The 27,446-nt window shown below is 41.8% G+C and overlaps 5 protein-coding genes and 1 long non-coding RNA gene across 8 annotated transcripts; 1 reads left to right on the top strand and 5 right to left on the bottom strand.

Annotated features, from left to right (window-relative positions):
• Positions 1-55: 55 nt before the first annotated feature.
• On the bottom strand, positions 56-2,706 carry LOC117750527 (aurora kinase-like). The gene is made up of 6 exons (XM_034561784.1): positions 1,711-2,706; positions 1,384-1,568; positions 1,026-1,283; positions 754-934; positions 476-637; positions 56-384 (listed from the first exon to the last, which is right to left on the bottom strand). Exons 1-6 carry the CDS (start codon positions 2,411-2,413, stop codon positions 293-295), a joined length of 1,581 nt encoding a protein of 526 aa, XP_034417675.1. The 5' UTR covers positions 2,414-2,706; the 3' UTR covers positions 56-292.
• A 1,330-nt stretch (positions 2,707-4,036) lies between these two features.
• Positions 4,037-7,462, bottom strand: LOC117750430. 2 transcript variants are annotated; one of them, XM_034561653.1, is made up of 7 exons: positions 7,317-7,462; positions 6,520-6,645; positions 5,907-6,272; positions 5,486-5,720; positions 5,163-5,386; positions 5,010-5,062; positions 4,037-4,677 (listed from the first exon to the last, which is right to left on the bottom strand). In XM_034561653.1, the coding sequence occupies exons 3-6, from the start codon at positions 6,180-6,182 to the stop codon at positions 5,012-5,014; spliced, it is 786 nt and encodes a 261-aa protein (XP_034417544.1). In that variant the 5' UTR covers positions 6,183-6,272; positions 6,520-6,645; positions 7,317-7,462; the 3' UTR covers positions 4,037-4,677; positions 5,010-5,011. The 2 variants fall into 2 exon arrangements, with proteins under 2 accessions (XP_034417544.1, XP_034417543.1); XM_034561652.1 differs by having other exon boundaries at positions 5,477-5,720; positions 7,317-7,461.
• Positions 7,463-7,668: 206 nt separating this feature from the next.
• Positions 7,669-9,942, top strand: LOC117750431. The gene is made up of 3 exons (XR_004611809.1): positions 7,669-8,269; positions 8,437-8,517; positions 8,864-9,942. It is a non-coding gene; the product is annotated as an uncharacterized LOC117750431 (long non-coding RNA).
• Positions 9,943-13,094: 3,152 nt separating this feature from the next.
• LOC117750428 (kalirin-like) lies at positions 13,095-18,840 on the bottom strand. Of its 2 annotated transcripts, XM_034561651.1 has the most exons (10): positions 18,576-18,840; positions 18,243-18,405; positions 18,033-18,154; positions 17,464-17,671; positions 16,604-16,682; positions 16,472-16,523; positions 16,056-16,204; positions 15,506-15,644; positions 14,864-15,391; positions 13,095-13,374 (listed from the first exon to the last, which is right to left on the bottom strand). In XM_034561651.1, the coding sequence occupies exons 4-10, from the start codon at positions 17,537-17,539 to the stop codon at positions 13,357-13,359; spliced, it is 1,041 nt and encodes a 346-aa protein (XP_034417542.1). In that variant the 5' UTR covers positions 17,540-17,671; positions 18,033-18,154; positions 18,243-18,405; positions 18,576-18,840; the 3' UTR covers positions 13,095-13,356. The 2 variants fall into 2 exon arrangements, with proteins under 2 accessions (XP_034417542.1, XP_034417541.1); XM_034561650.1 differs by having other exon boundaries at positions 13,095-15,391; positions 18,243-18,464; positions 18,576-18,838.
• A 4,741-nt stretch (positions 18,841-23,581) lies between these two features.
• On the bottom strand, positions 23,582-24,619 carry LOC117750051 (probable serine/threonine-protein kinase MARK-A). The gene is made up of 3 exons (XM_034560916.1): positions 24,422-24,619; positions 24,144-24,305; positions 23,582-24,052 (listed from the first exon to the last, which is right to left on the bottom strand). Exons 1-3 carry the CDS (start codon positions 24,501-24,503, stop codon positions 23,961-23,963), a joined length of 336 nt encoding a protein of 111 aa, XP_034416807.1. The 5' UTR covers positions 24,504-24,619; the 3' UTR covers positions 23,582-23,960.
• A 76-nt stretch (positions 24,620-24,695) lies between these two features.
• On the bottom strand, positions 24,696-26,057 carry LOC117750540. Its single transcript, XM_034561796.1, has 3 exons — positions 25,357-26,057; positions 25,048-25,214; positions 24,696-24,953 (listed from the first exon to the last, which is right to left on the bottom strand). Exons 1-3 carry the CDS (start codon positions 25,745-25,747, stop codon positions 24,696-24,698), a joined length of 816 nt encoding a protein of 271 aa, XP_034417687.1. The 5' UTR covers positions 25,748-26,057.
• Positions 26,058-27,446: the final 1,389 nt, after the last annotated feature.

Genomic DNA, 27,446 nt, shown 5'->3' with positions numbered 1-27,446 from the left:
ATTATAATTAGCTGAATACGTGATTGGCTGAATCGTGTATTGATCAGATCTTTCGAGTCATCTTGACTTGAAATGACGAGACCGGCCCTTTATAGTAGAGATTATTTGAGGCCCGCAGCTATTATGGTATTTAAGGTAATGTTTCTCCCGTCCAACAGGGAAATGCCAGATTTTGAACAATGTCACGGTTTGGGCAGCGCCTCGGCTCCTGGCCAGTCTGCCCATATATAAATAAATGGAGGGCTAAAGGGATTAAATGTAAATTATGACATGCATGTGTGTGTGTGTGATACTATCTCAGCCACCGGTGATGCTTCAGCTGGTCCAGGGTGAAACGAGTATCCGGGTCCTCACATATACACGCCTTAAAGAAATCTTTGCCATCTGTAGAGAAAGGAGAAGAATGGGTGAGGTCATGTGATCCATCGCAACGTGAACTCAAATGAACAGATTTTTGTGTTTATGTTTTTCTTACTGTTGGAAAGCCACTTGGTCTCATTCAGCTTCACAAAGGTCATCCCCGGTCTAAATGACACCTTTTTTCGCATGTAGAACAGGACCATTCCTATCTGGAATACTGTCGTGGGTCCGGCTTTGTATTCCTGCCGACTGGCCCACTCTGGGGGGACGTCAGTACCTAAAATATAAAGACATAATGAAAAGAGAGTGAGGAGGAGGAAGAGCTTTGATTCAATGTAAAAGTCACCGATGGGTGAAGTTAATAAAGAGCAGGAGTAAAACTGGACTTCTTACCATAGAAGGTGCTATAGACGTCGTCTTCTTCGCCGAAGCAGCTCAGACCGAAGTCGATGACGCGAACTCGTGGCAACTTCATGCCGGTCTCAATAAGGAGATTTTCCGTCTTGATGTCCCGGTGGAAAATGTGCTTCTCCTGGAGGTCAATGGCTGCATCCACCAACTGCTTCATTATAATCTGAAAGACAAAAAAGAGAGTTGAGGGGTCAGAGAGGAGGATGCTTGGACATGTTTTCATGGTTGTGACTGAGATGACTACAGCAGCTTACCTTAGCTTCCTTTTCCTTCAAGTAGCCTCCTTTGTCTTGAATGTAGTCGAAGAGGTCTACGGCCGGCATCGGTCTCTCCAGCACCAGGATCAGCTCCTGGTCCACAACATACCAGTCCAGTAGGTCAATGGATGCTGAATGCTGCTCTGATTGGGCCTCTAGCTTCCTTAGGACAGCAACCTCCATGGGGATCTGGAGCCCATCACTGTCTTCGTGAAAGAGGAGCTCTTCGTCTATCATAATATGCTTGATGGCGACCTAGGGGTGATACAAACAAGACTTTTTGGTTACACTTCCTGACCGTACTGTGTGTGTGTGTGTGTATGTATGTGTGTGAAAGAACATGTGAAAAACTTACAGGAAGATTATCCTCTCTGCGATAGCCAGCATACACGCATCCATATCCTCCTTCGCCAAGTTTCTCCTGCTGCTGGTACTTGGCCTTAAACATGGCTGACGGGTCTGGAACTAGGTCGTCCTTCTGAACCGGTCCATCATCGGCGCTTCTCGCGCTCAGAGCCGCCTCGGGTGGGTTTCTGCTTTCTAGAGATGAGAGAAAAAACATCACAACATGAATTTACTGACAATCACAACACGAACAAGGACAACAACACATGACGATCATTCGATGTCTCTTAAATCATTTATAGCAGAATAATAGTTCAAATATGGGGCTATAGCTTACCAGTGTCCTCTGAGGTGGACGGCAACTCAGCGTCACAGAGGATGGGGTCCAGCATGGGGTCCAGGATGGGGTCCAGTCTCCTGCTTTTCTCCCTTTGTAGGCTTTCCCCATCTTCTGTTCGTTTCCTCTTTAGTCCTCCAGGGACGACACTAATGTCCTCTGAGGTGGACGGAAACTCATATTCACAGGGGATGAGGTCCAGGATGGGGTCCAGCATGGGGTCCAGGATGAGGTCCGGGATGGGGTCCAGCATGGGGTCCAGTCTCCTGCTTTTCTCCCTTTGTAGGATTTCCCCATCTTCTGTTCGTTTCCTCTTTAGTCCTCCAGGGACGACACTAATGTCCTCTGAGGTGGACGGAAACTCATATTCACAGGGGATGAGGTCCAGGATGGGGTCCAGCATGGGGTCCAGGATGAGGTCCGGGATGGGGTCCAGCATGGGGTCCAGTCTCCTGCTTTTCTCCCTTTGTAGGATTTCCCCATCTTCTGTGCTTTTCCTCTTTAGTCCTCCAGGGACGACACTAATGTCCTCTGAACTGGAAGTCAACTCATCTTTACGGGGGATGAGGTCCAGGATGGGGTCCAGTCTCCTGCTGTCCCCCCTCTGTGGGCTTTCCTCATCTTGCATTACTGCTGTATTCCCTTCTCCAGGGACGACGTCCTTCTCCTCAGCTTTGAAGAGCTTTCTTAATACTTTAGACATTACACCTGAAGACTGCTGAAGACTTTTCTAACAAAGATAGTGCTTGTTCCTGTAAGGCAATATCATACACTAATAATATTAATAAGGTATATATAGGGGAGCTTCCACTGAGTTCTATGGCTGTGCCTTTGATGAAGGGTTCCATGAGGCCACAGTCTGTGACATCACCGTGTTCCGGAATATGCAAATGAGGGTTTAGAGTAAATTCTGTGTGTACAGTTTATAAGTAAACATGGAGGTGTCCACTGAATACATTCATACAGTGCATACCATACTATGTGTATAAGCATACAATACTTAATACTGATTCTGGCTGGCTTTCCTCCAAACTAATAAAATTTACTCTTTTATGAATTTCTTAAATTCTCCGTTTAAAAAGGCACTTGCATTTAAAACATACAAATATAATAATAATAACAATAACAATAATAATAATAATACACATTTTGTTTTATAAGGCGCCTTTCAAGGCACTCAAGGTCGCCGTACAACATATTTAAAAATCGGATATCTGCAAATTTAAAAATGTGCAGCTATCTATATAATGAAGCACTATTGTCTTTAGGCACAGTGTAAAGAGGTAATTTGGCCCTAAAGCTGATTTATTAAAAATTCATTCGCACAAAATATTGACGGACACACGATTCCACAAATTATGTTGAAGGGCGGAGCTCGACACAAACGTCACATCCAAGCTCTTGGCTCATATTTCTGTGCCGTTTTACCACGAAGATATGAATATAACCGTCGCATAAACAACGAAAAACATTGACTCCAGAGGGTTAAACAAATAAGATATAAAGTGTTAACTAGTGAGCTGTAGAGGTGCTGGAAGGCAGATTTGGTTCAGATCCAGGCTAGCTGTTTCCTCTTAAATGAAGCTAAGCAGCTAGCTTCACATTCAACAAATCAATTATGAGAGTCGCATCAATGTTGTCATTTGACAGCTAACTCGTTAGCGTAGCTCCGACAATGTTGAACCAAATGTAATAGCAGCCATTTATTAAAATATGTTTAAATGTAAGCGACCCCAAGAGATCTCTAATGCACCTTTTGGGGTTGTACCCACATGGTTATGGTGTGGTGAGTTCAGGGACCCAAATGCAGAGACAGTTCTTAGATCAGTAGTGTATTGCAGAGAAGGCCATGTTTTCCTCGCCGACGGCGTTTCACTGCATGAGTAAAAAGGTGAGCGCACCTTTGACGAGAACACCCACACTGCAAAAACAGCCCTTCTAGAAAGAAGCAAAAAAATTCTTATATTCAATCAAATCATCCTATATCAAGCAAAAAAATCTGCGAATGGGGTAAGCTTTTTTTGCTTGACAAGATTTCTTAAAATAAGCCCAAAATTCTTGGCTCTGAAAGACTAAAATGAAACTTTAAACTAGACAGAAAATCTTAAATTAAGCCGAATTCTTCTAAAACAAGCAATGAAAAAACCCTAGTTTAATATTAAGTTACTTAAAATTAGAATTTAAGTCTCTTGACTAAATTAAATTCAAGATTTGACACCTTAATCTGGGATTGATAATGAGCATAAAAGTAGTCAAAATAAGACATCATTTCTTAAAACAGCATAACAAATATAAGTAATGTTGTCTTAAATCAAGACACCAAAACTTTCTCATTTAATATTTTTTTATTAACTTTGCAATACAATTGCTTAACTCAACATCCAAAAAAGGACGACTTCCACATTCCAGAGCTATCATAATCTAACAGATTGAAAAGCCAGTTTTGATTTAAACCCCACTATCAAAAAAACCCATCAGTTATTGTAGCAGCATACTACAGCAATAAACACCATGTTGCATATTATCCCACAGGAAAGGTTTTCAATCTCACCAACAAATGTGCCTAACTGTGATGAACTTTTTTTTTTAAACAGAACATCAACTTTCTTTGAAAGTCTTGCAACAGGAAGAGTGGGGCAGAGTGATGGACAAAGGGACTCACTCACTGAATGACTTCCACTCACCCATTGCTTTTGTGTAGTGAGGGGTCAAATCCTGCTCATGAATTGAATCTTGAAGTACCTCTGTCTGCAGTACTGACAGTAGTGTAGAAATGCACTTGGGGTAGGTCATGTGCAGGGCATAGTAATATGCCATGACGTAGAGAAGTCCCTCATTAAGTCTGTCCATGGTGAAGGTGGTCACAGGAGTTTTTCCGAAGGCGATCATGCAGTTGTCCTCAGAAACGAGCAGAACTGGAGAAGACAGGGGTCGCTGCTGCATGAAACCATTAGGATCCTCGGAAGTCTAGATGACACAAATAAATCAAGAAGATTAGAAAAAACATTGCAAGTAACATAAACTTGGACAGGACAGGACTAGGACATTAGTGAAATCATATTGTACTTTAAAACACACAGTCATAGTAACCCCTCAGCATTAAGCCCACTGCAAATGCTGAATGCACAGCTAGTTCCAATGATGTTAGTACTACATTAAGTACACTATGGAAAACACTTCCCCTTTAGAGCTTTTGAAATGATAAAAGTTTATCTCAAAGTAACTAAACCTAACATAAAATGTATGCCTGAAAAATTGTAACATATTAAGAAATGTTTCAGTAAGTCTGTAAATCTCACCGCTAGGACTGGGAGTTGGTCAGTTGGATGATTCGCTGCAGCTCATCCAGCACCTGAAAAATAGATTCAGATAAATAATAAAAATTTAAAAAAAAAATTTAAAAAAAAAAGTACATTCTGATGACTTCTTAAAAAAAAAAAAACATTACTTACATGATCCAGTTCTCTGAAACAAGGGTAAGCCTCTAGAATCTTTGTTGCTCTGTCTTGCTCCTTTAAAACATCAGAGGTGATGAAGTGTCTTCGAGACTCAAATTCCATGTTCAGCAAATGAGTTACCGCAGCTTTGTTTGGCTTTTTGGACTTGTACATTTCTTGGAGGGTCTTGTAGTGTCTTGCTTGGATTTTCTGGCTGTCCATGATGTCAACTGAACAAGCTGAAGACATTACAGGAATGTTATGGTGGAAAGGGGACATGAGATTTCCAAACTAACAAGTAAAACTGACAAATTAAATGTAATACATACATTCTTCACCACTGTTGTTCTGCGCTGGGGTGCTGGTTCTAGGTGACAGATCTACTGGGATGCCCATGGGACTAACAGGTGACCATTCCAGAATAATGGTGGATGTACTGGAATCTTCGTCATAGTCAGTAGTTGCAACGTCTGAACTGACTTCTTGTCGTGGTTTCTTGGAAGGAGGACCTTTGGCCTTCTTTGGACTTCTGACATTTGAGAGTCTCTTCATGAGCTTTTTGGCAACATGCTCCTGCGAGGCATACATAGTTAACATTGAAAAAAAAGACAATAGGCTCAAACTTTCTTATATTCTAATTATAGCTTTCGGCAATGTCTTGCTCCATTTGAACTTTCTGTCACGATTTCGCACTGTTTGAACATAAATCTCAGTATTAACACATACCAGCAACAAGCAAAATTAACAAAATCTACTCACCCACTCATTGTTTGATGACCCGTCTTTTATCATTGGATAGTAATCCACCAGTCGCTTTGCCATGGCATTCACCTCATGTTTGGTGGGGTATCTGGAGTCCTCTGTGGCTCTTGCGATGGAGATCATGTTAGTCATAGTGTTTCTTATGAGTCGGCAGAAGAGCTCCTTGGATAGGGTCACATTGTGCTCGGTCCCCAGCCGTTTCTGTTCAAAGTAGGAGCGTCGCACCTGTTCAAGCTCACTGTCTGTGAAGACTATGTATTCTGGGTTTGACATAGTCACACATTTAGAAGTATTGGCCTCCTCTTTTGAAAAGTCACTGCCTCCAGTGGGGGGTGATTGCTGAATTTCGGGAGCAGTATCCACCTAAAACACATTTACAAACATGTATTGTGTAACTTTGTCATAGTATGTTCTTACTTGTTAGTTTAAGCATTATAATTTGGGGGATTAAAAAAACATTTTTATTTAATATCCACTGTTGAAATGGACTCAAAGCAGACATGTCTAAACTAATGACATATTTATGTATATGAACCAGATTTAAACTGTGATATTGGAAAAATGTTGTACTGTTAAACAGTTGTGTTGCACTGTGAAAGACAAACCTGACCTTTTCATCTTTATTTACAAAAAAGCCATATAGCCCGCCGCCTCAAGAAATTTTCAGGACCAGGAAAGAGGTCTTTGATGTCGTCTCGGGAAAGCGAGGGGAGTAAGTCTTCTCCAATATTAGCAGCTGGAATATAGAACAGTTAGTCAGGGCCAAGAAACAAAGGTTATCATTGAATTCCCTCAGATTTTAACATAGCAGGTGAGGACATTTTGCCAACACCCCTTGTACAATAAGCACTGTTTGGACATTTTACAAATGTTTCCTATTTTTTACTTCAAGAGCAGTGAGTGAATTTGACAGCATTTATAAATTACCGGTATAGATGTTGAAGCCATGCAAACTACAGTAAGAGTGACAATAGAGCCTTGCTAGATACAATGCATTCACATTTCACGTCAGTTAATATATTTTGTAAAGCTTGATGGACAATTGGCACCACAAATGGCACCTTTAAACAAAGGCGTTAGCATACAGATTAAACTCAGGAGCCTTGAACCGGGTCCTGTGCACGCAAAAGAGCTTCCAATGGCTCCGGCTCCTGCCTGGGCATGTGCACTGCTTAATCAATTAACCCGTAATGTTTTACAACCAGGTGTTGCTGTTTTTTCAGCATTTACAAAATGGAACCAAAGCTTAATTAGACTGAACCTATTTCTAGATGGAAATCATAATGCAACACCAGACGTTTTTTTTATGTAGATTAGCTAGCTGCTAAACTTTAGCCCATTAGCAAATCATTAAGATAGGTAGCTAAACAACGGCAGCACAACATAAAAGTAACCCCTGTAGCATACCTCTGAGTGTGGCGATTGCAACCTCGTCCAGTTTGTCCATCTTTTGACATAAATGTCGAGCAGCAGCAGGTGACCTCCGGAATAGCTGCTGCATAGGCCTAGTTCATTAAAATTGCAACGGACTCCAAAAAAAAAGAAGCGCGACAGGGTGGATTGCACCATCTTCCAAGAGGGAGCGGGGGTGGGCACTCCGCCTAAATGAGTTTATTTTGCATTTATACAAATTATATTCATCTAAATAAGTTCATATTACTTTATAATGATTAAAATCGAGTCACACTCATTTGATAATTGATAAATGGTAAGTCGTTTTTGCCGTCATAAGACACTGAATTATGGTACGTTCCAGGTCATGGTTCAGACAGGTCAGACGGAGCAGGGGCAAACGCAGGTCGGACTCCAGCTAGCTAACTGCTAGCTAACTGCTAGCTAACTGCTAGCTAACTGCTAGCTAACTGCTAGCTAACTGCTAGCTAACTGCTAGCTAACTGCTAGCTAACTGCTAGCTAACTGCTAGCTAACTGCTAGCTAACTGCTAGCTAACTGCTAGCTAAAAACGGGGGAAATGATTTGGCGCTGTGTTATTTGCTTTGTGTTCGTGGCTCTCACTCTCAAATCTTTATTGAGTCATATTAATACTCCTCATAGTCGCAGTCCAGATTTTCGCGTTGTTTGTGGATTTGATGGATGCACCAAAGAGTATCGAGTCTACAACTCGCTATGGTATCACATTAGAAGAAACCACCACGAACACCTGGAAAGTGGCAGCAGCAACTCACGGAGAGAGAGGTCAACAGCAGGCCCGGAAGCCTCTTCAGCGGTGAATGCCTGGGCATACAGGCCAGCTGAGAGAGCATCAAACGGATGAAGCAGTGGTGGACAACAGGGTGCAAGATGTAATGACTGTTGGGTCATGTCCTGCTGTAGACTCTTCTGCATCATGTCAGTCAGAGGTAAGTCTGTTGTTTCCTTCAGTACACAGCTAAGCTTTATTATCAATCTTTTTATGTCTCACCATTTCAAAACAAATCTCAACTGGATTGTCATAACATGCTATTTTATCACTGCATATCAGTGTTTGTGGCAACAGTGTGTTTTATTATACGTTCTTTTTTTTAAGGATGACATCAGGCGTAACACTCTGACCAGACAAGCTACTGCTATTATGTTGACTGCAAGAGAAAAACACCATCTTTCACAGGTTTGTCTACATACAACATTATTACATTCCTTTCATCTGTGGCTCTGTTGATGATCTGCATGTCAAATCCAAGTCAGTTTACAGTTATTTAGTCTCCCTTAGCTGCAACTTAACTTGTATCTCCATGAGATTTCATTTTTAATAATGCCTTGTATTTGCTCTCTGCTATCTAGTTAGGATAATTTCATATTTTGAATTTCATTTTAATAATGCCTTATCAATTCGTTGAAAAGCATCATTGTATTGATGCTACTCTTATTAATATTTTTTATTATTTATAAAAGAGATTGTGTGCTAAACAATTTTAAAACTGGACTGTTTGGATTTAATTTGCTTGTTTTTTCAGAGAGGTGTGAATGATGTTGTGGCAGCAATGCAGCAATATCAAGCCCTGTTGGTGACTAATCTGAGGAGTCAGCTACAAACTGTATTCCAGCAACATCAAGGAAGTGAACTTGAAAAGGAAGCAATGGCAGTATTCGACCGGATTGAGGATCCATTTTCCTCTCTTGCAACAACATACAGGCAGGACAACGTGATTAAGGAAAATTTCAATTTTGTGGAGTCAGAGGAGGTTTCTGTTGGGTATACTGCCTGCTTGCAGAAAAAAGGGACAAAAAGGGTCCTCTCCACAATAACAACATGTTTTCATTACGTACCTCTGATTAAAAGTTTAGAACAGTTATTGTCCCATCCAAAAGTTTTAGAAATGATAGATCAGCTGCAAAAATACACAAGTGGTGGTTATCTGTATGACATCATAGATGGAGAGCTCATGAAATCGCACCCTTTATTTTCCGCCCGGCCCTCTGCTTTACCTGAGTTTGGACTTGTGAGCAATATCTATGTAATTAACTCATCATTATATTGTTATATACTAATGTTCGCTATGATGGAAATTACATGGCATATACAATAGAGATTCCAAACATGGCACAAGCAACTGAACTCATAGCATCTGATAATCTGGTAGATTTCACTCCATATTATAGTTATACTCACAAGGATGTGACATATGTCCCTACAAAATATTATCTGGGAGATGTGCTTGGGCTACACAGAGCCTCATCTGATGGACTGTAAAAGGCGCACTGTTTAATGTGTTAACATTATGTGCCACAAACTGTGCTTCTTGACCGTCAAATGTTGTTGTTTCATGATTCTTTCTTCTTCAGATGAACAATCAGTTAGCAGTCAGATGCCGATGCTGCAGGATACTGCATGTTCTTTTGTGATTCAGGATGCAATTGGGCCATTTTTTCATTTTGTTTTGTTTATGGGCCATGCAGTTTTCATTCAGCATGGTTATTTGTATTATGTTGTGTGTTGTATAGACAAGTCTGCTGTCATCTTAATATGTTGGATATGAAGCAGCAGGTTCTGCCCTGCAATGGAAATAATAATAGTAATTTTAAAAAAACTTGAATTGTCCTTGTTTCATGGAATTCTTAAATTGAGAAGTTGTGCAAATGGTCTTATTCTTAAAATAAGGCAAATAATCTTGTCACTGCACTGGGTTTTATTGTAAAACATTGTTATAGTCTGTTTCTGGTTCATTCTAGCTCAAAATTAGCTGGTATATCTTATCAAGAAAAAGTAAGGCATACTTTCTTAAAATGAGATAATGTTTCTAATCAAAACATGCTTGACAAGATTAATATTCTTTTTGGGCAAAAAATAAGACTTATTTTCTTGATACAAGGCTTTTTTTACTTTCTTGAAATTCCTTTTTTGCAGTGCAGTAGTTCAGCAGCGTCGTTAGCCTGACGTTCATGAGCATCATCTCTGGTGGAAGAGCTCCACAGCAGAAAACTGGAATTTTAGACAAAAACAACACGAGACGCACCGAGGCAGCCATCTTGGAGGTCTTCAACCAGTAAAGAATTATGACGCCAGTGCATCCACCCAGTATACTGTTGACATTTCTATCGTGCTATGGCGCCACCCAGTGGACACATATGCACACACACACACACCTTTTACAATGAGACAGGAAACTACAAACAAGCAGGTTCTTTATTAGCAAAGAGTAACAAACCAGCAGGTCTATGGAGTAAGAAGAGGCAGCCTACACAGAAGCATAACGTTTCTCTATGGAGGGGGGGGGGGCTGCCACGGTGCTACGCGGCTCGCCAGGCCATGGCAGATGCATTGTGGGATTGTTTCAGCCAGAAGATCGGAGTGTCTAGAATGTAAAAGGTGTGATTAGAGGGTTTAATAAGACAGCAGGGTCACCTGACCGCAATAATACTTGTGTGTTTCTGCTACTTTAGTCAAGTGTTTTAATTTTCTGCAACTTTATACTTCATTTGATACAATGTCCATTATTTCTTATAGATTCAGAGTAATAATTATGTAGGAAATGAGGAGTCTTCTATTCCCCTTGGCCGTCACCTGTGGCCGTTTATTTCTCTTTCCAACACCTGCCTTGACATTTACTTCCTGGTGTCCTTTAACACCCCTCGTTACCAGGGTTACGCCCCTTCTCTTACCTGGTCTTGGTACTATAAAAAGGAACAATATGCAACATATTACTGTGTTAAATCATACAATGACCATGACAAGGAAAAGTTGAAATACTAGCTTCTTTGACATCAATGCTAAGGCCAGAATGTTTACGCCCACATTGAGTACCCGGGTAACGTTACTCATGCCCATCCCAGCTATCTATCCATCTTATCTTATAGAAACCATCTTTTCTGTTTACTTCAAATCTCCACTTTAAGTTGAGTGCTCAACCTGGCAACCCGGGTGAGCTCTGACTCTCAGGAGGAGGGAGACGACTCTCTCCATATGTTTTAATCCGGCCTGCGGTCCTCGTTTTTAAACGTTAGCCGTTAGTTCCTTTGTATGTTTTGTTGCTAATATATTTGTTACCCGACATTTTTAAGATGGTACCATCTTGGTAGAAAACGTCTCAGCTGAGCTACGCAACGTTTTGTATTTCAATATAATTATATTTGACCAGTTTAATTTCAGATGGGCAGACGGGAATTTTAGAAAAAAACGGTCGTCTTTACGGGAAACTATTAACAACTTTTAACAAGACTTTTGTACAGACCTCTGAAAAGCTGAAGTATTCAGGTGATTTGTTGAAATATAGAGTATTTTTGTACCTCAGGAAGAAGAGTGCTAATGCTAAAATGCTAGAATGCAGATTTGACTTTGTCATTTGAAATGTCAACGAAAAGGATGAAATCCTGAAAGGAATCCGGCTCTTTGAAAGATAAATGAAACCAGCAGAGACCCGGACCTGTTTCCCGTTTCGGGACCTTAGAACTGCAACCGAATTCTGCTTTTTGGGCCTCGTTCACGTCCATTTGCTCACTTCAGGAATTCAGGATTACCTTCGATTGTTAGAAAGTTATGATTTGTTTTAAAGCACCTTTGTTGTCATGAACTGAAGGCAGTGAGTGTGTTCCTTCTAAGAGAATCTACTCTGAATCACGCATATATATATTTATTTATATATATATAAATATATATTGTTAGATATATATTTATATAAATTCATATAAATATATATTGTTATATATAAATATTTATATATAACAATATATAACAGTCTCTAGGGGTTAGCGGGCAATTCGACTTTTAGTTTAGTCTAATAAACTGTGGATATGTCTTTACTGTGAGCGGCTTTGATCTATAAATAGTTTGTATTATTAAGATTAGCTGTTTAGCTAACCATGTTCTCCACACATGTGTTTTCATGACTTGTGGGGACATAAATTGCCAGAGCAGCGAGTCTGAGGGCGAGAGAGGAGGAAAAGACGCGGTGAAGCAGCGCGGCATCATGGGAGTTGTGGTCCTTTAGAGTTGCTTGTACAGGAGGGGCATATTCTAACAATTTGGCTTAAAACTGGATCATAAGTTGATTCGTGACGCGTGCAGTGAAGGGATCCGATTAAAAATTACGTATTTCTCTGGGTTAGAACATAAACAGACATTTTAATGTTGTATACATTTACATAATACACTTTTAACCTCTTTGCATATTGATCCAAATAAATAATAATAATTCCCCCCCACACACACACACACCTTCCTGTCGGTACTCCACAGTGTAGCTGCTGACGGCACAGTGAGCGGATGAAGCCGGAGGCGACCAGTGGATCATCACCGCCGTGCTGCTGCCCTCCTGGGCCACCGGCCTCCCAGGGGATGCTGGGATACCTGCAGGAGATGAGAGGGGGGGGGGGGCGATCACTCTCTCTCTCTCTCTCTCACACACACACACACACTACATTGACTTAAATTCATGTTCAGGAGACGTTAAACTAAGTGTTGACCCTAAAATGTAATTATTTACTTTATCTGTCCCCGTGAGGAAGGCCAGTCCCCACAATGTTAACCGATTTATGTCCCCACAAGTCATGAAATATATATATATATATATATATATATATATATATATGTGTACACCATGATGTACAAACGGAAAACGGAGAATTCTCAACAGGTTCGGGTTCAAGAAAACAAGATTTCTCACCTGATTTCTAACCCTATTCCCTGATTATTCTACATATTTTTGTAAACTACCTAACCTTTTTTTAGTTGATGTTTTTTGTAAACAGTGAAACAATCAAATTGTAGTGTTCCCGTGTAGTCCATCGTCTTGCTCTCCGAGGTTAATCCGTGATTTCTTTGTGTCTTTTCCCACTCAACTGCAGTTCGTTGTGGTTCATGACGGCAACAGTTCAGCTTTCTATCCGTCGGTGACTTGGATGTAAACTCACAACACTATTCACGGCGTAAACTCCGCCGCTGCACAGTCCAGCAGCTGTTTAGCGACTTCAGCGGGTAGGCCGGGTCGCTCCGGGGCAAACGGCGAACATTTCAAACCCAACACAAGTCCTGAAATAAATAAACATATGATAATAAATACATTTTAAAAAACGTATATCGCAGCGAGGTTCGACGCTGTTGCGTACCAGTCTTTTCCAAGGAGCTTTCCAGTGTTGGTGGTTTAAAATCAGCCACTGTTGTTAACATGCGGGGGGGAGGGGGGGTTCCGTTATGCTTAAATCTTTATTAAATAATTACTTTTGTTGAGAGGATTTCCCACGAGAGACTTGGACAAACGAGGAGAACGTAGAATGAACGTTAGCGGAGATGTGGACCGTAAGAACATTCATGAGCATCGATACGAGTAACATCCACGCCATCGAGGGGAAAACCTGCTCGTTGCACCCGGATTTCATTCGTGAAGTTTTCTCAACAAAAAAAAAAAAAAGTCAAAGCGATCTTTAGCGAAACATCGACCTCAGGAAAAGAACCCCAACTAAGCCGCCATTTACCAACTCCATCAGATTCCTTTTCAACCAGTTTAGACTCATTAAAAAGGAACATTTTGTTGCATTTATGTTTATCCGTTTGCAGAAATAGAATATAGATATAAGTATGTTTACTCTTGTGTATAATCACCTGAAACTACCAATTGTTATGCATTTGTTACCAGAGAAAAAGCCTTTTTTTAAAAATATATATATCTGCATAAAAGACCACTAAGTCCGCTGTGTTTTTTCCTACGGAAGCCCAGAAAGGCCAAACCAAACTTTAGCATGCCACGGTAGTTCTCCGACACGCCCGCTTTCAGTTGGTTACAATCTGCGACCTCGCCTCTAGATGGCGCCATGACCTGCACACTGCAGCTTTAAATCCTCCGTGGGAGTTTCTCGTGACACAAAATCAGATCGAAGACATCGTTGGCGGTTTTGCTTTTAGCGATTTTACCATTTTTGTACTCCTGTGGGCTCAAAGTGTCACGAAAAGCTTTTTTTTTAAAATATGTTCAGACGCGTTGGCTACAACATGTTAGCAGAGCGTGGGACAGTTGCCCCAGAGCCCCTGAGCAACAGGCCGAATTAAACTACCCCCCCTTTAACACAATGGTCTCCTGCCTCCAATATAACATCTGTCCCTGAAAAAATAAACATTACAAATATAAACTAATATGTTGACATTAAGCCCGCTCACAGTGTGTTTTTCTAAATGCTAATTTCCTCAACTTTGAGGTTCTTTGGGTTCTCATGGGGGTTCTAGGCTGCTTATGGGGCCCTGCTTCACGTCTAATGGTTGTTACCGGGGGAACAAAAGATCAAATGAATGTGTTAGTCTGCAATTAAATATCAAACAATCATGAATTTTAATTATTTCTTCTGCTTTTAAGTTTAGTGGTCGACAGAGTGGCCTCGTGGTCCTTTATGAAGACGTAGATCCCTTCCCCACTCACACATTAATAAATACTAAAGATCATTAAATGCTTATAATACACAGCAGTGTTGTTGTGGGTGACACTCGGAGCTCCTGTCCGTCACAGCGTGTTGCCCAAGCTGCTGCTCACCAGCCCTTTGATGTTAGTGACGGGCCGCACGTCATGCAGCTGTCTCCGTCGGTCAATAAATGTGGCCAATCGCGTCGTGTCCAGCGGCGTCTTGGAGTACTCCCCGCCGTGCGCACCCCCGCGGCCCACCCACGGGTGCTGCAGGCAGGAAGTAGCGCTCGGCCTCTTCCTGGGATCCTGCTGCAGCGCCGAGGACACGAAGTCCCTCGCCGCCTGGCTCACGTCGCGGAAGTACTCGTCCGGGAAGCAGAAGTCCAGGCGGCAGATGTTGACGCAGGTCTCCTCCGGCGACTCGTCCAGGAACGGGGACACGCCGCTGAGCGCCACGTAGGCCAGCACGCCGACGCTCCACACGTCCGTGGCGACGGAGACCGGCGTCCCGCGGATGAGCTCGGGCGCGGCGAACTCCGGGTTCCCGAGCAGGAGGTGGACGTACCGGCGGTGGGCGGACAGCTGCACGGCGTCGCCGAGGTCGATGAGCTTGATGCCCGGGGTGGGAGAGTGGAGGTCCACCATGATGTTCTCAGGCTGCAGCGCAGACGCACGGATTCAGAGTCATTTCAAAAGGCATAAAAAAACAGCAACAAAAAACTCATTGATCTCAGGTCAAGTCACACACACACACACACACACACTTCTCACCTTCAGATCCAGGTGAACCACTCTGCAGGTATGAAGGTGCTGCAGGGCCTCGAGTGTCTCTCTGATGAAGAACGCCACCTTCTCCTCCATCAGCTCATCGTGGGCGACGAGGTAATCGAGTAAACGACCATCCTCCAGCCTGACACACAAACACACATTGAGTAACATGTAGATAAAGCTTTAATAATGTCATCTAAAGTAAGCGGTGCAGCAAAGGGAACAAAACGGCTGCAAAAGACAAACACATAAACTTTGAATAGGGCCAAAATAACCAAAAAACAACCACAAAGAGACTCAAAGTTAGCATAAAAAAAAACATAAAACGACTAAAGAGACCGAAACAATTGGAAAAAGATGCCAAACAGGTGAGAAGAGACACAAAATGACTATAAGACATAAAGCAACTACGAATAGATGCAAAATACCAACAACAACAAAAGTAAACAGTTAGAAAGTGACACAAAATGACCACAAAGAGATGCGTAAGCATTACAAAGGGACAGTAAACAACAACAAAAAGAGGCTCAACAACAATTTAGTCAAGACGTACTGCTCCAGGATCAGCATTAGAGAGGTGGGAGACTCGTAGGTGTCCAACAGCGCCACCAGCTGGTGATGCTGTACGTGTTGGAGGACGTCCGCCTCATGAGCCACCTGCTCCTTCTTCTGCATCTTCTTACTCACAAACTTCACCGCAACCTGAACAGAAGAAGAGTGTTCAGGTGGTTACGTCACGGGCACTGTACCTTTAAATGGTCTCGACGCACCTGAAAATCAACACTTAATAGTGCAATAATGAAATACACTGGAATTTAAATAATCTACGTGCATCTGGAAACCCCAAAATAGACCAAACTGCAGTCTAAATTTAAACTTATGATACATCAAAGACACATTTAATTGTAACAATGTAATAACTTTATTTACACTGAAACACACTTTACATTATTTCAGGGGGTGCCATACCTCTTTCTTTGTAGACTTGTTGAGACATTTTCTCACCACTGAAAACCGCCCCCTGTTGACACAATTAAAGTCAAGAGAAGCTGAATTAAAAGAAAAAACTATGAATAACTCAGTAGTTTGCGACCAGTTTACCTTCCAATCTCACAGATCTCGGAGAAGGTGGACTCAAAGTTCTCTTTCCACTGGATCCCAGTTCCATCGTACCCAGAGTCTGGACGGGGAGAGAGAGGACGCTTTAAAGAGTGAACACTTTTTATTTTCAACACGGCATGAGCTTTTTCTCTTCAATAGGATGTCATTTGTTCTGTCCCACACAATATATATATATATATATATATATATATATATATATTGACATATATATATATATTGACATATATATATATATATATATATATTTATTTATATATATAAATATATATATATATATATATTGTTAGATATATATTTATATAAATTTATATAAATATATATTGTTATATATAAATATTTATATATAACAATATATAACAGTCTCTAGGGGTTAGCGGGCAATTCGACTTTTAGTTTAGTCTAATAAACTGTGGATATGTCTTTACTGTGAGCGGCTTTGATCTATAAATAGTTTGTATTATTAAGATTAGCTGTTTAGCTAACCATGTTCTCCACACATGTGTTTTCATGACTTGTGGGGACATAAATTGCCAGAGCAGCGAGTCTGAGGGCGAGAGAGGAGGAAAAGACGCGGTGAAGCAGCGCGGCATCATGGGAGTTGTGGTCCTTTAGAGTTCCTCATACAGGAGGGGCATATTCTAACAATTTGGCTTAAAACTGGATCATAAGTTGATTCGTGACGCGTGCAGTGAAGGGATCCGATTAAAAATTACGTATTTCTCTGGGTTAGAACATAAACAGACATTTTAATGTTGTATACATTTACATAATACACTTTTAACCTCTTTGCATATTGATCCAAATAAATAATAATAATTCCCCCCCACACACACACACACCTTCCTGTCGGTACTCCACAGTGTAGCTGCTGACGGCACAGTGAGCGGATGAAGCCGGAGGCGACCAGTGGATCATCACCGCCGTGCTGCTGCCCTCCTGGGCCACCGGCCTCCCAGGGGATGCTGGGATACCTGCAGGAGATGAGAGGGGGGGGGGGCGATCACTCTCTCTCTCTCTCTCTCTCACACACACACACACACACACACACTACATTGACTTAAATTCATGTTCAGGAGACGTTAAACTAAGTGTTGACCCTAAAATGTAATTATTTACTTTATCTGTCCCCGTGAGGAAGGCCAGTCCCCACAATGTTAACCGATTTATGTCCCCACAAGTCATGAAATATATATATATATATATATATATATATATATATATATATATGAATAAAATATATATATATAAATATGTATTTATATATATATATATATATATATAAATATGTATTTATATAAATTTATATATATATATTTATATAAATATATATATAAATATATACCCATCTGAGAAAAACTAATCCAGCGCTGACTAAGGTGAAATGCTCCTTTTAATCCGTGACCGTCACCTTGAACTTTAATGGAGGCGGAGGAGGAGGCGGAGCCGTGGTCGTTAACGGCTACGCAGGTGTAGATGCCGGTGTCCTGAGGCATCAGATTGCAGATCTTCAACAAGATGTCGCCTGTGTCCCTGGAGAGGAGGAGGAGGAGGAAAAATGAGTAGGAAGTGGAAGAAGGCGATGTGAAGGAGGCTTCACCCACGTGGGCGTTGCCGTTACCTGATGTCGATGGTGAAGCGGTTGTTGCTGGTCACGGGGTTCTGGTCGGGGCCCTTCAGGGTGACGGAGGGTTTGGGTCGTCCACACACTTTACAGCAGAGGACCACGGTCTCCCCGAACGCACACACCACGTCCGACAGAGCGACGAGGAACTCTGGAGCCACTGCAGGCGAGGCAGAATATCTTTGTTTGTTTGTTTGTTGTTGTCATACTCATATCATCCTAAAAAAAAATCATTCATGTTTTCATCCAGGTGAGTTTTAATCTTCTCCATACACTCAAAACACAAGGTACATGTATTGGGTTTGAGCAAAACGTGTAACTGAAACTCACTCGTCTGAATATTTCGCCTGGAATGGTTCACGTCAGCCTCTTGTGGCCAAAATGGGTATTACAGTGTTACACACGGAAGGATGACAGTTGCTATTCAGTATTTCAGATGCTTTTATTGCCTGTGAACACACCAAGACAGTCTATTAACAACTGCGTCACAACTTAACTGTCTGTGTGCCGCTGGTCTAACTTGCTTGCTTTTTGACAAGAATTACATTAATTGTGAACAGACAACCTGAAACTATACATGCTCACACACACACACACACAACTGTTTACATCTGTCACTGGACACAACATGTATGGAATATTACATGGGACAATGCAATTCTCAGGCCAGGTTACTGATGCTACAATGGCGCTAAAACGCTAGCTCGCGATTAGCATCATTTAGCTAATTGCGCTAGCCTTAGTTAGCCGTCTTCTCTTTCAGTCCTAAACACTTAGCTAATAACTATCACAACATAGCACTGCAAAAGCAAGCGAAACATGAATCCATATGGCGCGTGTGTACTTCTCTCACCTGTGAACACACCTAGACAGTCTATTAACAACTGCGTCACAAGTTAACTGTCTGTGTGCCGCTAGTCTAACTTGCTTGCTTTTAGACAAGAATTACCGCACCAATCATGCTAAAACCCGCTACTGCCACCTGTTGGCGAACATGAGCATCGCCCTGCAGCTGCGTTGGGTGAAACAGGTTAGTTCTAAATTGGAACACAAAGCGTTTTAAATTATAATAACCATAAAATAAGGATGGCATGGACAAGGTACTAACACAATATAAAACAACAATTCTGACAACAATGTTATCCCTTAACATGTCCAGGGTGCCACACCAGCATTTTTAAAAAAAAACTGCATTGTCTGAATAATCTAAAACTTGCGTATTTGATGACCTTGTGTGTCTCTTACCTTCCTGGATGAAATTTGGGTTGAGAAGCTGGAAAACAGATGAGGTCAAATGTAAACGTTTCGCTGAGGTTATGATACTTATAATAACTTAACTGCATTATTTGTTTTATTTGACACATGCTATTGTTGTGTCTTTTCGGTAACAAATGTGACTGTTTCTTATTTCCTGGTCTAACGTGACCGATTCTTATTTCCTGGTCTAACGTGACCGTTTCATATTTCCTGGTCTAATGTGAATGTTTCTTATTTCCAGTCTTTATTCCAGTTGTGTACAGTAACGAAGTTACGTTACTACATTTTGCAAAGAAAACTGATACTTTTACTCTAATACATTTCCCCTGAAACCTTCGTTACTCGCCACAAAATCAAATATATCTTTATAAAAAAATGAACCATGAGACCAACGTCGAGGACTGTGGTGGAACTCAGACTCCAAGTGAGCAGGTTGAATCAGTGGTGCTAGCTTGAAGTTAAATCATTGGTTAATCAAGTCAGTGCTCTCAAAGCCGCCTTTATTTTTGATGCCCAGTGATGCCCAGGATGCTAACTTAGCTAGCGACTAGCTACATGAGTAGATGACTGATTTCATGATGGAAGCAGAAATGGAAGCTCCTGCTACTCCCGCAACAAACGACGGTGGTGACGAAGACCAACATCGGATACATGGTGTATGTTAGGCCTTCGTACCACCTGGTCTAACGTGACCTTTTCCTAATTCCCGGTTATTTTCTGGTCTAACGTGACCGTTTCTTAATTCTTGGTCCAAGGACCCGTTTCTTAATTCTTGGTCTAATGTGACCGTTTCTTTTGTTATTTTATGCAGCAACAACTTATCCTGTCAGCAGAAAAATGGCTTGATATGAATTTAACATTTTGATAAAGTCCATGCTGTACAATTTCTAAGAAATAAGAAATATCTGGAAATATCTGAGATTAGCTGTGGCTCTGGGCTCACCAGCAATTTTTGACTTTTTGACACCGAAATTCCAGGTTTATTGACAACAGGATTAAAAATCATATTAAAGTAAAAAATGAAAGAAAAGATTAATTTTTTTAATAAAATTTTATTATTTTCAAAGCAGCAGCAGCAGCAGCTCCTGACCCATCCCGAGCTCTCTAAGAAAACGAGAAAAAAACTCCCCAAAATGGGAAGAAATCTCGGAAGAGGCAATTCAAAGAGAGATCCCCTCTTCTCAGACGGATGGGCCTGTGCCTGGATCTGAAAAATAAGACAATTGTTAGAACATAAATAATATAATGTGATTCAAATTAAAACAGCTATCTATCTATAGGGTAGTTTATGTTTAAATGTAAATTAAGACGTGTGTGTGTGTGTGGTGTGATACTATCTCAGCCACGGGTGATTCCTCAGTTGCTCCAGGGTGAAACGCTGATCCGGGTCCACATGCAGGCAACTCTGGGGGGACGTGGGTACCTAAAATATACAGACATAATAAAAAGACAGTGAGGAGGAATATTATGTATTACTATTATAGATAAATATACCAGTATAATATTTGTGGTATTGAGGACCGATTGTTCTTAAAACGTTTATTATTATTATTATTACCATACAAGTTTTTTACCGCAATCTATGTTCTTAATCAGATCAGTTTATAATTTTGGTCAAATCAAAAGACGTTTATAAAAGCTTAAAGGTTCCATCAAACGACTCCATGTCATGCTGTCTGCATGCATTGACTGCAAGGGGAGACCGTTTTCATTATTATCTTGCTGTATTATTACTAATATTAATGCCAATTGTTAAGTGTTCAAAAGGCTGGGCATGAACAAAATGGTAAAAAGGGAACCATACAGATGTTTTATTTATTACTACTATAGATAAATATACCAGTATTGTATTTGTGGTATTGAGAACCTATTGTTCTTAAAACGTTTATTATTATTATTACCGTACGAGTTTTTGCCGCAATCTATGTTCTTAAATCAGATCAGTTTATAATTTTGGTCAAATCAAAAGACCGTAGTTATAAAAGCTTAGAATCGTAAAACACGGGACGAGATGTTAAAACTGTCCATTGTGCCAATAGATGGTATGCACTCACATGAGCTTTGCCGTGATGTTGACAGAGTGGCATGGGAGGTTTATTTCTTAAACTGGGTTAAGATGTCAATTTTGGGACACATCCTCAGTAGTGTGCCTTCGAATAGTGCCTTAGTGGGTGTTTCGGCCTTTAATCACTAAACACCCTCAACAAAGGTGGCCAGCTAAAGGGTGATCAAGCCTTAGCTTGTGTCCCATGCCCAATTAAGATTTCCCACGGGACTATGCAAGGCAGGGGCGTCCACTTCCCTGAGCCAGCCCTACAGCTGACCGCATACCTCATATGCCCTCCTCAAGTTGGAGGGATCTGAATTGGGTTCCCCTGTGGGGGTGGGGGGGTCATGAAGTTATAGCCCAGCAAGGGTCCTTCCGTTTGATCCAGATCCACTGGCTGCCTCTTTCAGCTGCTTGAGAAACTGCTCTGATGGTCCGGCCCTTTATAGTAGAGATTATTTGAGGCCCGACGACATTATGGGATTTATGGTAATGTTTCTCCTGTCCAACAGGGAAATGCCAGAGATTGAACAATCTTACGGTTTGGGCAGCGCCTCGGCTCCTGGCCGCAGTCTGCCATATTTATATTATAATTAGCTGAATACGTGATTGGTCAATCAGTGTTGAGATGTCAACAGCGTCTTCATTGTTAGGGTCAGCTTGGATGTCGGCCTGCAACATCTGCTGCTGCAATGTTTTGCACGGTGCATCGATACTAAAATGGTACCGCGGTACCCGTACGTTAAAAACAATACGATTTTGCATATTTTTTGTATCGATGCTTAATTAAAATAGCGCGCAATCAAAGCAAAATGGTAAAAAGGGAACCATACAGATGTTTTATGTATTACTATTATAGATAAATATACCAGTATCGTATTTGTGGTATTGAGAACCTATTGTTCTTAAAACGTTTGTTATTATTATTACCGTACAAGTTTTTTTGCCGCAATCTATGTTCTTAATCAGATCAGTTTATAATTTTGGTCAAATCAAAAGATCGTAGTTATAAAAGCTTAAAGGTTCCATCAAACGACTCCATGTCATGCTGTCTGCACGCATTGACTGCAAGGGGAGACCGTTTTCATTATTATCTTGCTGTATTATTACTAATATTAATGCCATTTGTTAAGTGTTCAAAAGGCTGGGCATGAACAAAATGGTAAAAAGGGAACCATACAGATGTTTTATTTATTACTACTATAGATAAATATACCAGTATCGTATTTGTGGTATTGAGAACCTATTGTTCTTAAAACGTTTATTATTATTATTACCGTACGAGTTTTTTTGCCGCAATCTATGTTCTTAATCAGATCAGTTTATAATTTTGGTCAAATCAAAAGACCGTAGTTCTAAAAGCTTAAAAGGTATGTTGTTCAGATCTTTTGAGTCATCTTGACTTGAAATGACGGGACCGGCCCTTTATAGTAGAGATTATTTGAGGCCCGCTGCTATTATGGGATGTACGGTAATGTTTCTCCTGTCCAACAGGGAAATGCCAGATATTGAACAATCTTACGGTTTGGGCAGCGCCTCGGCTCCTGGCCGCAGTCTGCCTATATTCATATTATAATTAGCTGAATACGTGATTGGCTGCATTGTATATTGATCAGATCTTTTGAGTCATCTTGACTGGAAATGACGGATGACGTTTTGATCCGGCCCGCCGAGTATTATGAATTATAAATTATAGTAAAGACCGCTGTAACGCTTCGTACCCTCGGGGCTGCGTGTGCGCGCTCCTGCAGCAGAACACGGCAGGTTAAAGAGCGCCGTCACGCTTTCTGCTGCACACAAACAGCCTGAAAGAGCTGAGCAATAAATGAGCATTAAGAAACATCGATGCTGGTCTGTTGCCGTCATCGTGCTTCAGGAAACTCAAGTCGGCTCCTGGCCGCAGTCTGCCCATATTTTATAATAATTAGCTGAATCGTGTATTGATCAGATATTTTTAGTCATCTTGACTTGAAATGACGGGTCCGGCCCTTTATAGTAGAGATTATTTGAGGCCCGCCGACATTATGGGATGTACGGTAATGTTTCTCCTGTCCAACAGGGAAATGCAAGAGATTGAACAATCTCACGGTTTGGGCAGCGCCTCGGCTCCTGGCCATATTTATATTATATCGAGGAGAAGATCCGGATGCGACGTTCTGATTATTGTCTTCACCTTGAATTGTGCGTAAAAGCAACATGAATGAACTGACGGTAGAGAGACAGTCATATTTAAATAAGACAGCAGCAAGATGATAGGCTAACCATATCATTGTTTCCTTGTGCTTATTGAATAGAGTGGACCAGCTGATCTGCGCGGCTGGTGTTACGATGACAGCGGGTAAAAATTGATTGGCAGACGTATGAGGAATAAATAAATGAAGACGTGTGTGTGTGTGTTTGTGTGTGTGATGCTATCTCAGCCACGGGTGATGCTTCAGCTGGTACAGAGTGAAACGAATATCCGGGTCCGCACATAAGGACGCCTCAAAGAAATCTTTGCCATCTGTAGAGAAAGGAGAAGAATGGGTGAGGTCATGTGATCCATCGCAACGTGAACTCAAATGAACAGATTTTTGTGTTTATGTTTTTCTTACCTTTGGAAAGCCAACTGGTCTCATTCAGCTCCTGAAAGGTCATCTCCGGTGTAGATGCCGCCTTGTGTCGCATGAAGAACAGGACCATTCCGATCTGGTATACTGTCGAGGGTCCCGCTTTGTACTCCTCCCGACTGGACCACTCTGGGGGGATGTGAGTACCTAAAATATACAGACATAATAAAAAGACATTGAGGAGGAGGAAGAGCTTTGTTTCAATGTAAAAGTCCCCGATGGGTAAAGTTAATAAAGAGCAGGAGTAAAATTGGACTTCTTACCATAAAAGGTGTCAAAGGCGTCGTCTTCTTCGGCGAAGCAGCTCAGACCGAAGTCGATGACGCGAACTCGCGGCGCCTTCATGCAGGTCTCAATAAGGAGATTTTCCGGCTTGATGTCCCGGTGGAAAATGTGTTTCTCCTGCAGGTCAATGGCTACACTCACCAACTGCTTAATTATAACCTGAAAGACAAAAAAGAGAGAGTTGAGGGATCAGAGAGGATGCTTGGACATGTTTTCATGGCTGAGACTCTGAGATGACTACAGCAGCTTACCTTAAGCTTCCTTTTCTTTCAAGTGGCCTCCTTTGGATTCAATGTAGTTGGAGAGGTCTACGGCCGGCATCGGTCTCTCCAGCACCAGGATCAGCTCCTCGTCCACAATGTACCAGTCCAGCAGGTCAACGTGTGCTGAATGCCGCTCTGATTCGGCCTCTAGTTTCCTTAGCACAGCGACCTCCATGGGGATATGGAGCCCATCAGTGTCTTCGTGAAGGAGGAGATTTTCGTCTATGGTAATATGCTTAATAGCGACCTAAGGGAGATACAAACAAGACTTTTTGGTTACACTTCCTGACCGTACTCTGTGTGTGTCTGTATGTGTGTGAAAGAACATGTGAAAAACTTACAGGAAGATTATCCTCTCTACGATAGCCAGCATACACGCATCCACATCCTCCTTCGCCAAGTTTCTTCTGCTGCCGGTACTTGGCCTTAAACATGGCTGACGAGTCTAGAACCGGTCCATCATCGGCGCTTCTCTCGCTCTGAGCCGCCTCGGGTGGGTTTCTGCTTTCTAGAGATGAGAGAAAAAACATCACAACATGAATTTACTGACGTTCACAACACGAACGAGGACAAAAACACAAGACGATCATTCGATGTCTCTTAAACCATTTATAGCAGAATAATAGTTAAAATATGGGGATATAGCTTACCAGTGTCCTCTGAGGTCGACGGCAACTCATCCTCACAGGAGATGGGGTCCAGTCTCCTGTTTTTCTCCCTCTGTACGCTTTCCCCATCTTCTATTCTTTTCCTCTTTTTTTGCCCAGGGACGGAGCTGGACGGCAACTCATCTTCACGGGGGATGGGGTCCAGGATGAGGTCCAGTCTCCTGCTTTTCTCCCTCTGTACGCTTTCCCCATCTTCTATTCTTTTCCTCTTTTTTTGCCCAGGGACGGAGCTGGACGGCAACTCATCTTCACAGGGGTTGGGGTCCAGGTGCCTGCTCTGTGGGCTTTCCCCATCTTGTGATTCTTCTCTATTCCTTCCTCCAGGGACGATGTCCTCCTCAGCGTAGAAGTGTTTTCCTAATACTTTCCCCATTACACCTGAAGACTGATGAAGACTTTTCTAACAAAAATAGTGTTTGTTGCTGGAAGGCTGGAGTTTATATATGGGAGCTGGCACCGAGCGTTCTATTGTGCCTTTTATGACGGGTTCTATGAAGTCACAGTCTGTGACGTCACAGTGTTCCGAATGATGCAAATGAGGGTTTAGAGTAAATTCTGTGTGTACAGTTTATAAATGAACATGGAGGTATCCACTTGTTGTGGACATCCCATAAACGTCGGAACATCTAACGCCCTGGTGTCTGGGTTCATAACATCACCCGTAGGCTCACACAGCTCGGGGAATTTCACCGACTCCGCTTCCAGCGCTACGAGAGCAGCAGCACAAACTGGCGGAGCATCTCAACGCTGATTGGCCGGCGAGTTTCTCAACTGGCCGGCCAATCAGCGTTGAGATGCTCTGCCGGCGACGCGTTTGGTGTGAACGCCCATTGAGAACGGTGCTGCCACCGTGTGGTGAAATGAGGAATTACATGTTTACATTTGTATTTATTTATTCTGACAGAGCTAGCGAGCCATAACTAACACATTATAAGACCGAATCTGCGGGCCGTATGAAATCTGACCGCGGGCCGGACTTTGGACATGCCTGGTCTAAGGTGACCGTTTCTTAATTGTTGGTCTAAGGTGACCCGTTACGGAATATGCAAATGAGGGTTTAGAGTAAATTCTGTGTGTACAGTTTATAATTAAAGATGGAGGTATCCACTGAATACATTCATACTGTGCATTCAGCGGCCAGCTGTTTCCTCTTAAATGAAGCTAAGCAGCTAGCTTCATATTCAACAAATCAATTATGAGAGTGGCATCAATGTTGTCATTTGACAGCTAACTCGTTAGCGTAGCTCCGACAATGTTGAACCAAATGTAATAGCAGCCATTTATTAAAATATGTTTAAATGTAAGCGACCCCCAGAGATCTCTAATGCACTTGTTGGGGTTGTACCCACATGGTTATGGTGTGGTGAGTTCAGGGACCCAAATGCAGCGACAGTTCTTAGACCAGTAGTTTATTGCAGAGAAGGAGAACAGGAACAACTAGGTCCGGGTGTCGACGGGAGCAGAGAACATACGCAATTGTCAATTGGAGGCACGTTTCCGCGCTCCGAGAAGCGGCAGCAAACGGGGCAGTTAAACGGAACATCAGCGTTGACTTTACTATCGTTATGTAACGTAACATAAGAAAGTCGGGATGTCACAATGTCAAACTGTTCCTTTATTCCCAAACATGATGTAACAATACATACGTTTACATGCACAGAATATTTGTTTCTTTTGCTCTTATTTGGAGAAAGAAAAGCGCACCGGCGATGTTTTCCTCGCCGACGGCGTTTCGCTGCATGAGTAAAAAGGTGAGCGCACCTTTTCAACCAAGTTGCACAAACTTAACCAATTAGTCCTCATCTATCGAGCGTTACCGGCTCAACCCTGCCCCCGTGTGGCCAGAGAGCAGAAAGCAGTCTCTGTAACTATTACTTGGGGACAGAACTGCAATTGAAGTCCTCCAAATCAAATTAAAAAAGGACACAACATATCTTGTCCCTGCACTCGGGGACGACACATTGAAGCGTTTTGTGACCCGGCATCCCCTGAAAGAGGTCAGCAACAACTAATCCTATCAGGAGAAAAATGGCTTGATATGAATTTAACATTTTGATCAAATCCATGTGGTA

Source organism: Cyclopterus lumpus, chromosome 21 (assembly GCF_009769545.1).
Source record: "Cyclopterus lumpus isolate fCycLum1 chromosome 21, fCycLum1.pri, whole genome shotgun sequence".
Lineage (NCBI taxonomy): Eukaryota > Metazoa > Chordata > Actinopteri > Perciformes > Cyclopteridae > Cyclopterus > Cyclopterus lumpus.
The sequence above is the reverse complement of the archived record's forward strand: the minus strand, read 5'-3'. Positions and strand labels throughout refer to the sequence as shown.

Bases quoted from the DNA above. Each gene is read 5' to 3' on its own strand.
- LOC117750527 (XM_034561784.1), bottom strand. From the start codon at position 2,413: ATGTCTAAAGTATTAAGAAAGCTCTTCAAAGCTGAGGAGAAGGACGTC. The intron at 1,569-1,710 runs GTAAGCTATAGC...TCTCATCTCTAG, and splicing joins GTCCACCTCAGAGGACACTG to AAAGCAGAAACCCACCCGAG. The intron at 935-1,025 runs GTAAGCTGCTGT...TTTGTCTTTCAG, and splicing joins TGAAGGAAAAGGAAGCTAAG to ATTATAATGAAGCAGTTGGT.
- LOC117750430 (XM_034561652.1), bottom strand. From the start codon at position 6,182: ATGTCAAACCCAGAATACATAGTCTTCACAGACAGTGAGCTTGAACAG. The intron at 5,387-5,476 runs GTATGTATTACA...TAATGTCTTCAG, and splicing joins GAACAACAGTGGTGAAGAAT to CTTGTTCAGTTGACATCATG. The intron at 5,063-5,162 runs GTAAGTAATGTT...TCTATTTTTCAG, and splicing joins GTTTCAGAGAACTGGATCAT to GTGCTGGATGAGCTGCAGCG.
- LOC117750428 (XM_034561650.1), bottom strand. From the start codon at position 17,539: ATGATCCACTGGTCGCCTCCGGCTTCATCCGCTCACTGTGCCGTCAGC. The intron at 16,524-16,603 runs GTAAACTGGTCG...TTGTGTCAACAG, and splicing joins GAGATCTGTGAGATTGGAAG to GGGGCGGTTTTCAGTGGTGA. The intron at 16,205-16,471 runs GTATGGCACCCC...TCTTCTGTTCAG, and splicing joins ACAAGTCTACAAAGAAAGAG to GTTGCGGTGAAGTTTGTGAG.
- LOC117750051 (XM_034560916.1), bottom strand. From the start codon at position 24,503: ATGAAGGCGCCGCGAGTTCGCGTCATCGACTTCGGTCTGAGCTGCTTC. The intron at 24,306-24,421 runs GTAAGAAGTCCA...TGTATATTTTAG, and splicing joins CGCCTTTGACACCTTTTATG to GTACTCACATCCCCCCAGAG. The intron at 24,053-24,143 runs GTAAGAAAAACA...CTTTCTCTACAG, and splicing joins GACCAGTTGGCTTTCCAAAG to ATGGCAAAGATTTCTTTGAG.
- LOC117750540 (XM_034561796.1), bottom strand. From the start codon at position 25,747: ATGGGGAAAGTATTAGGAAAACACTTCTACGCTGAGGAGGACATCGTC. The intron at 25,215-25,356 runs GTAAGCTATATC...TCTCATCTCTAG, and splicing joins GTCGACCTCAGAGGACACTG to AAAGCAGAAACCCACCCGAG. The intron at 24,954-25,047 runs GTAAGTTTTTCA...TATCTCCCTTAG, and splicing joins GTAGAGAGGATAATCTTCCT to GTCGCTATTAAGCATATTAC.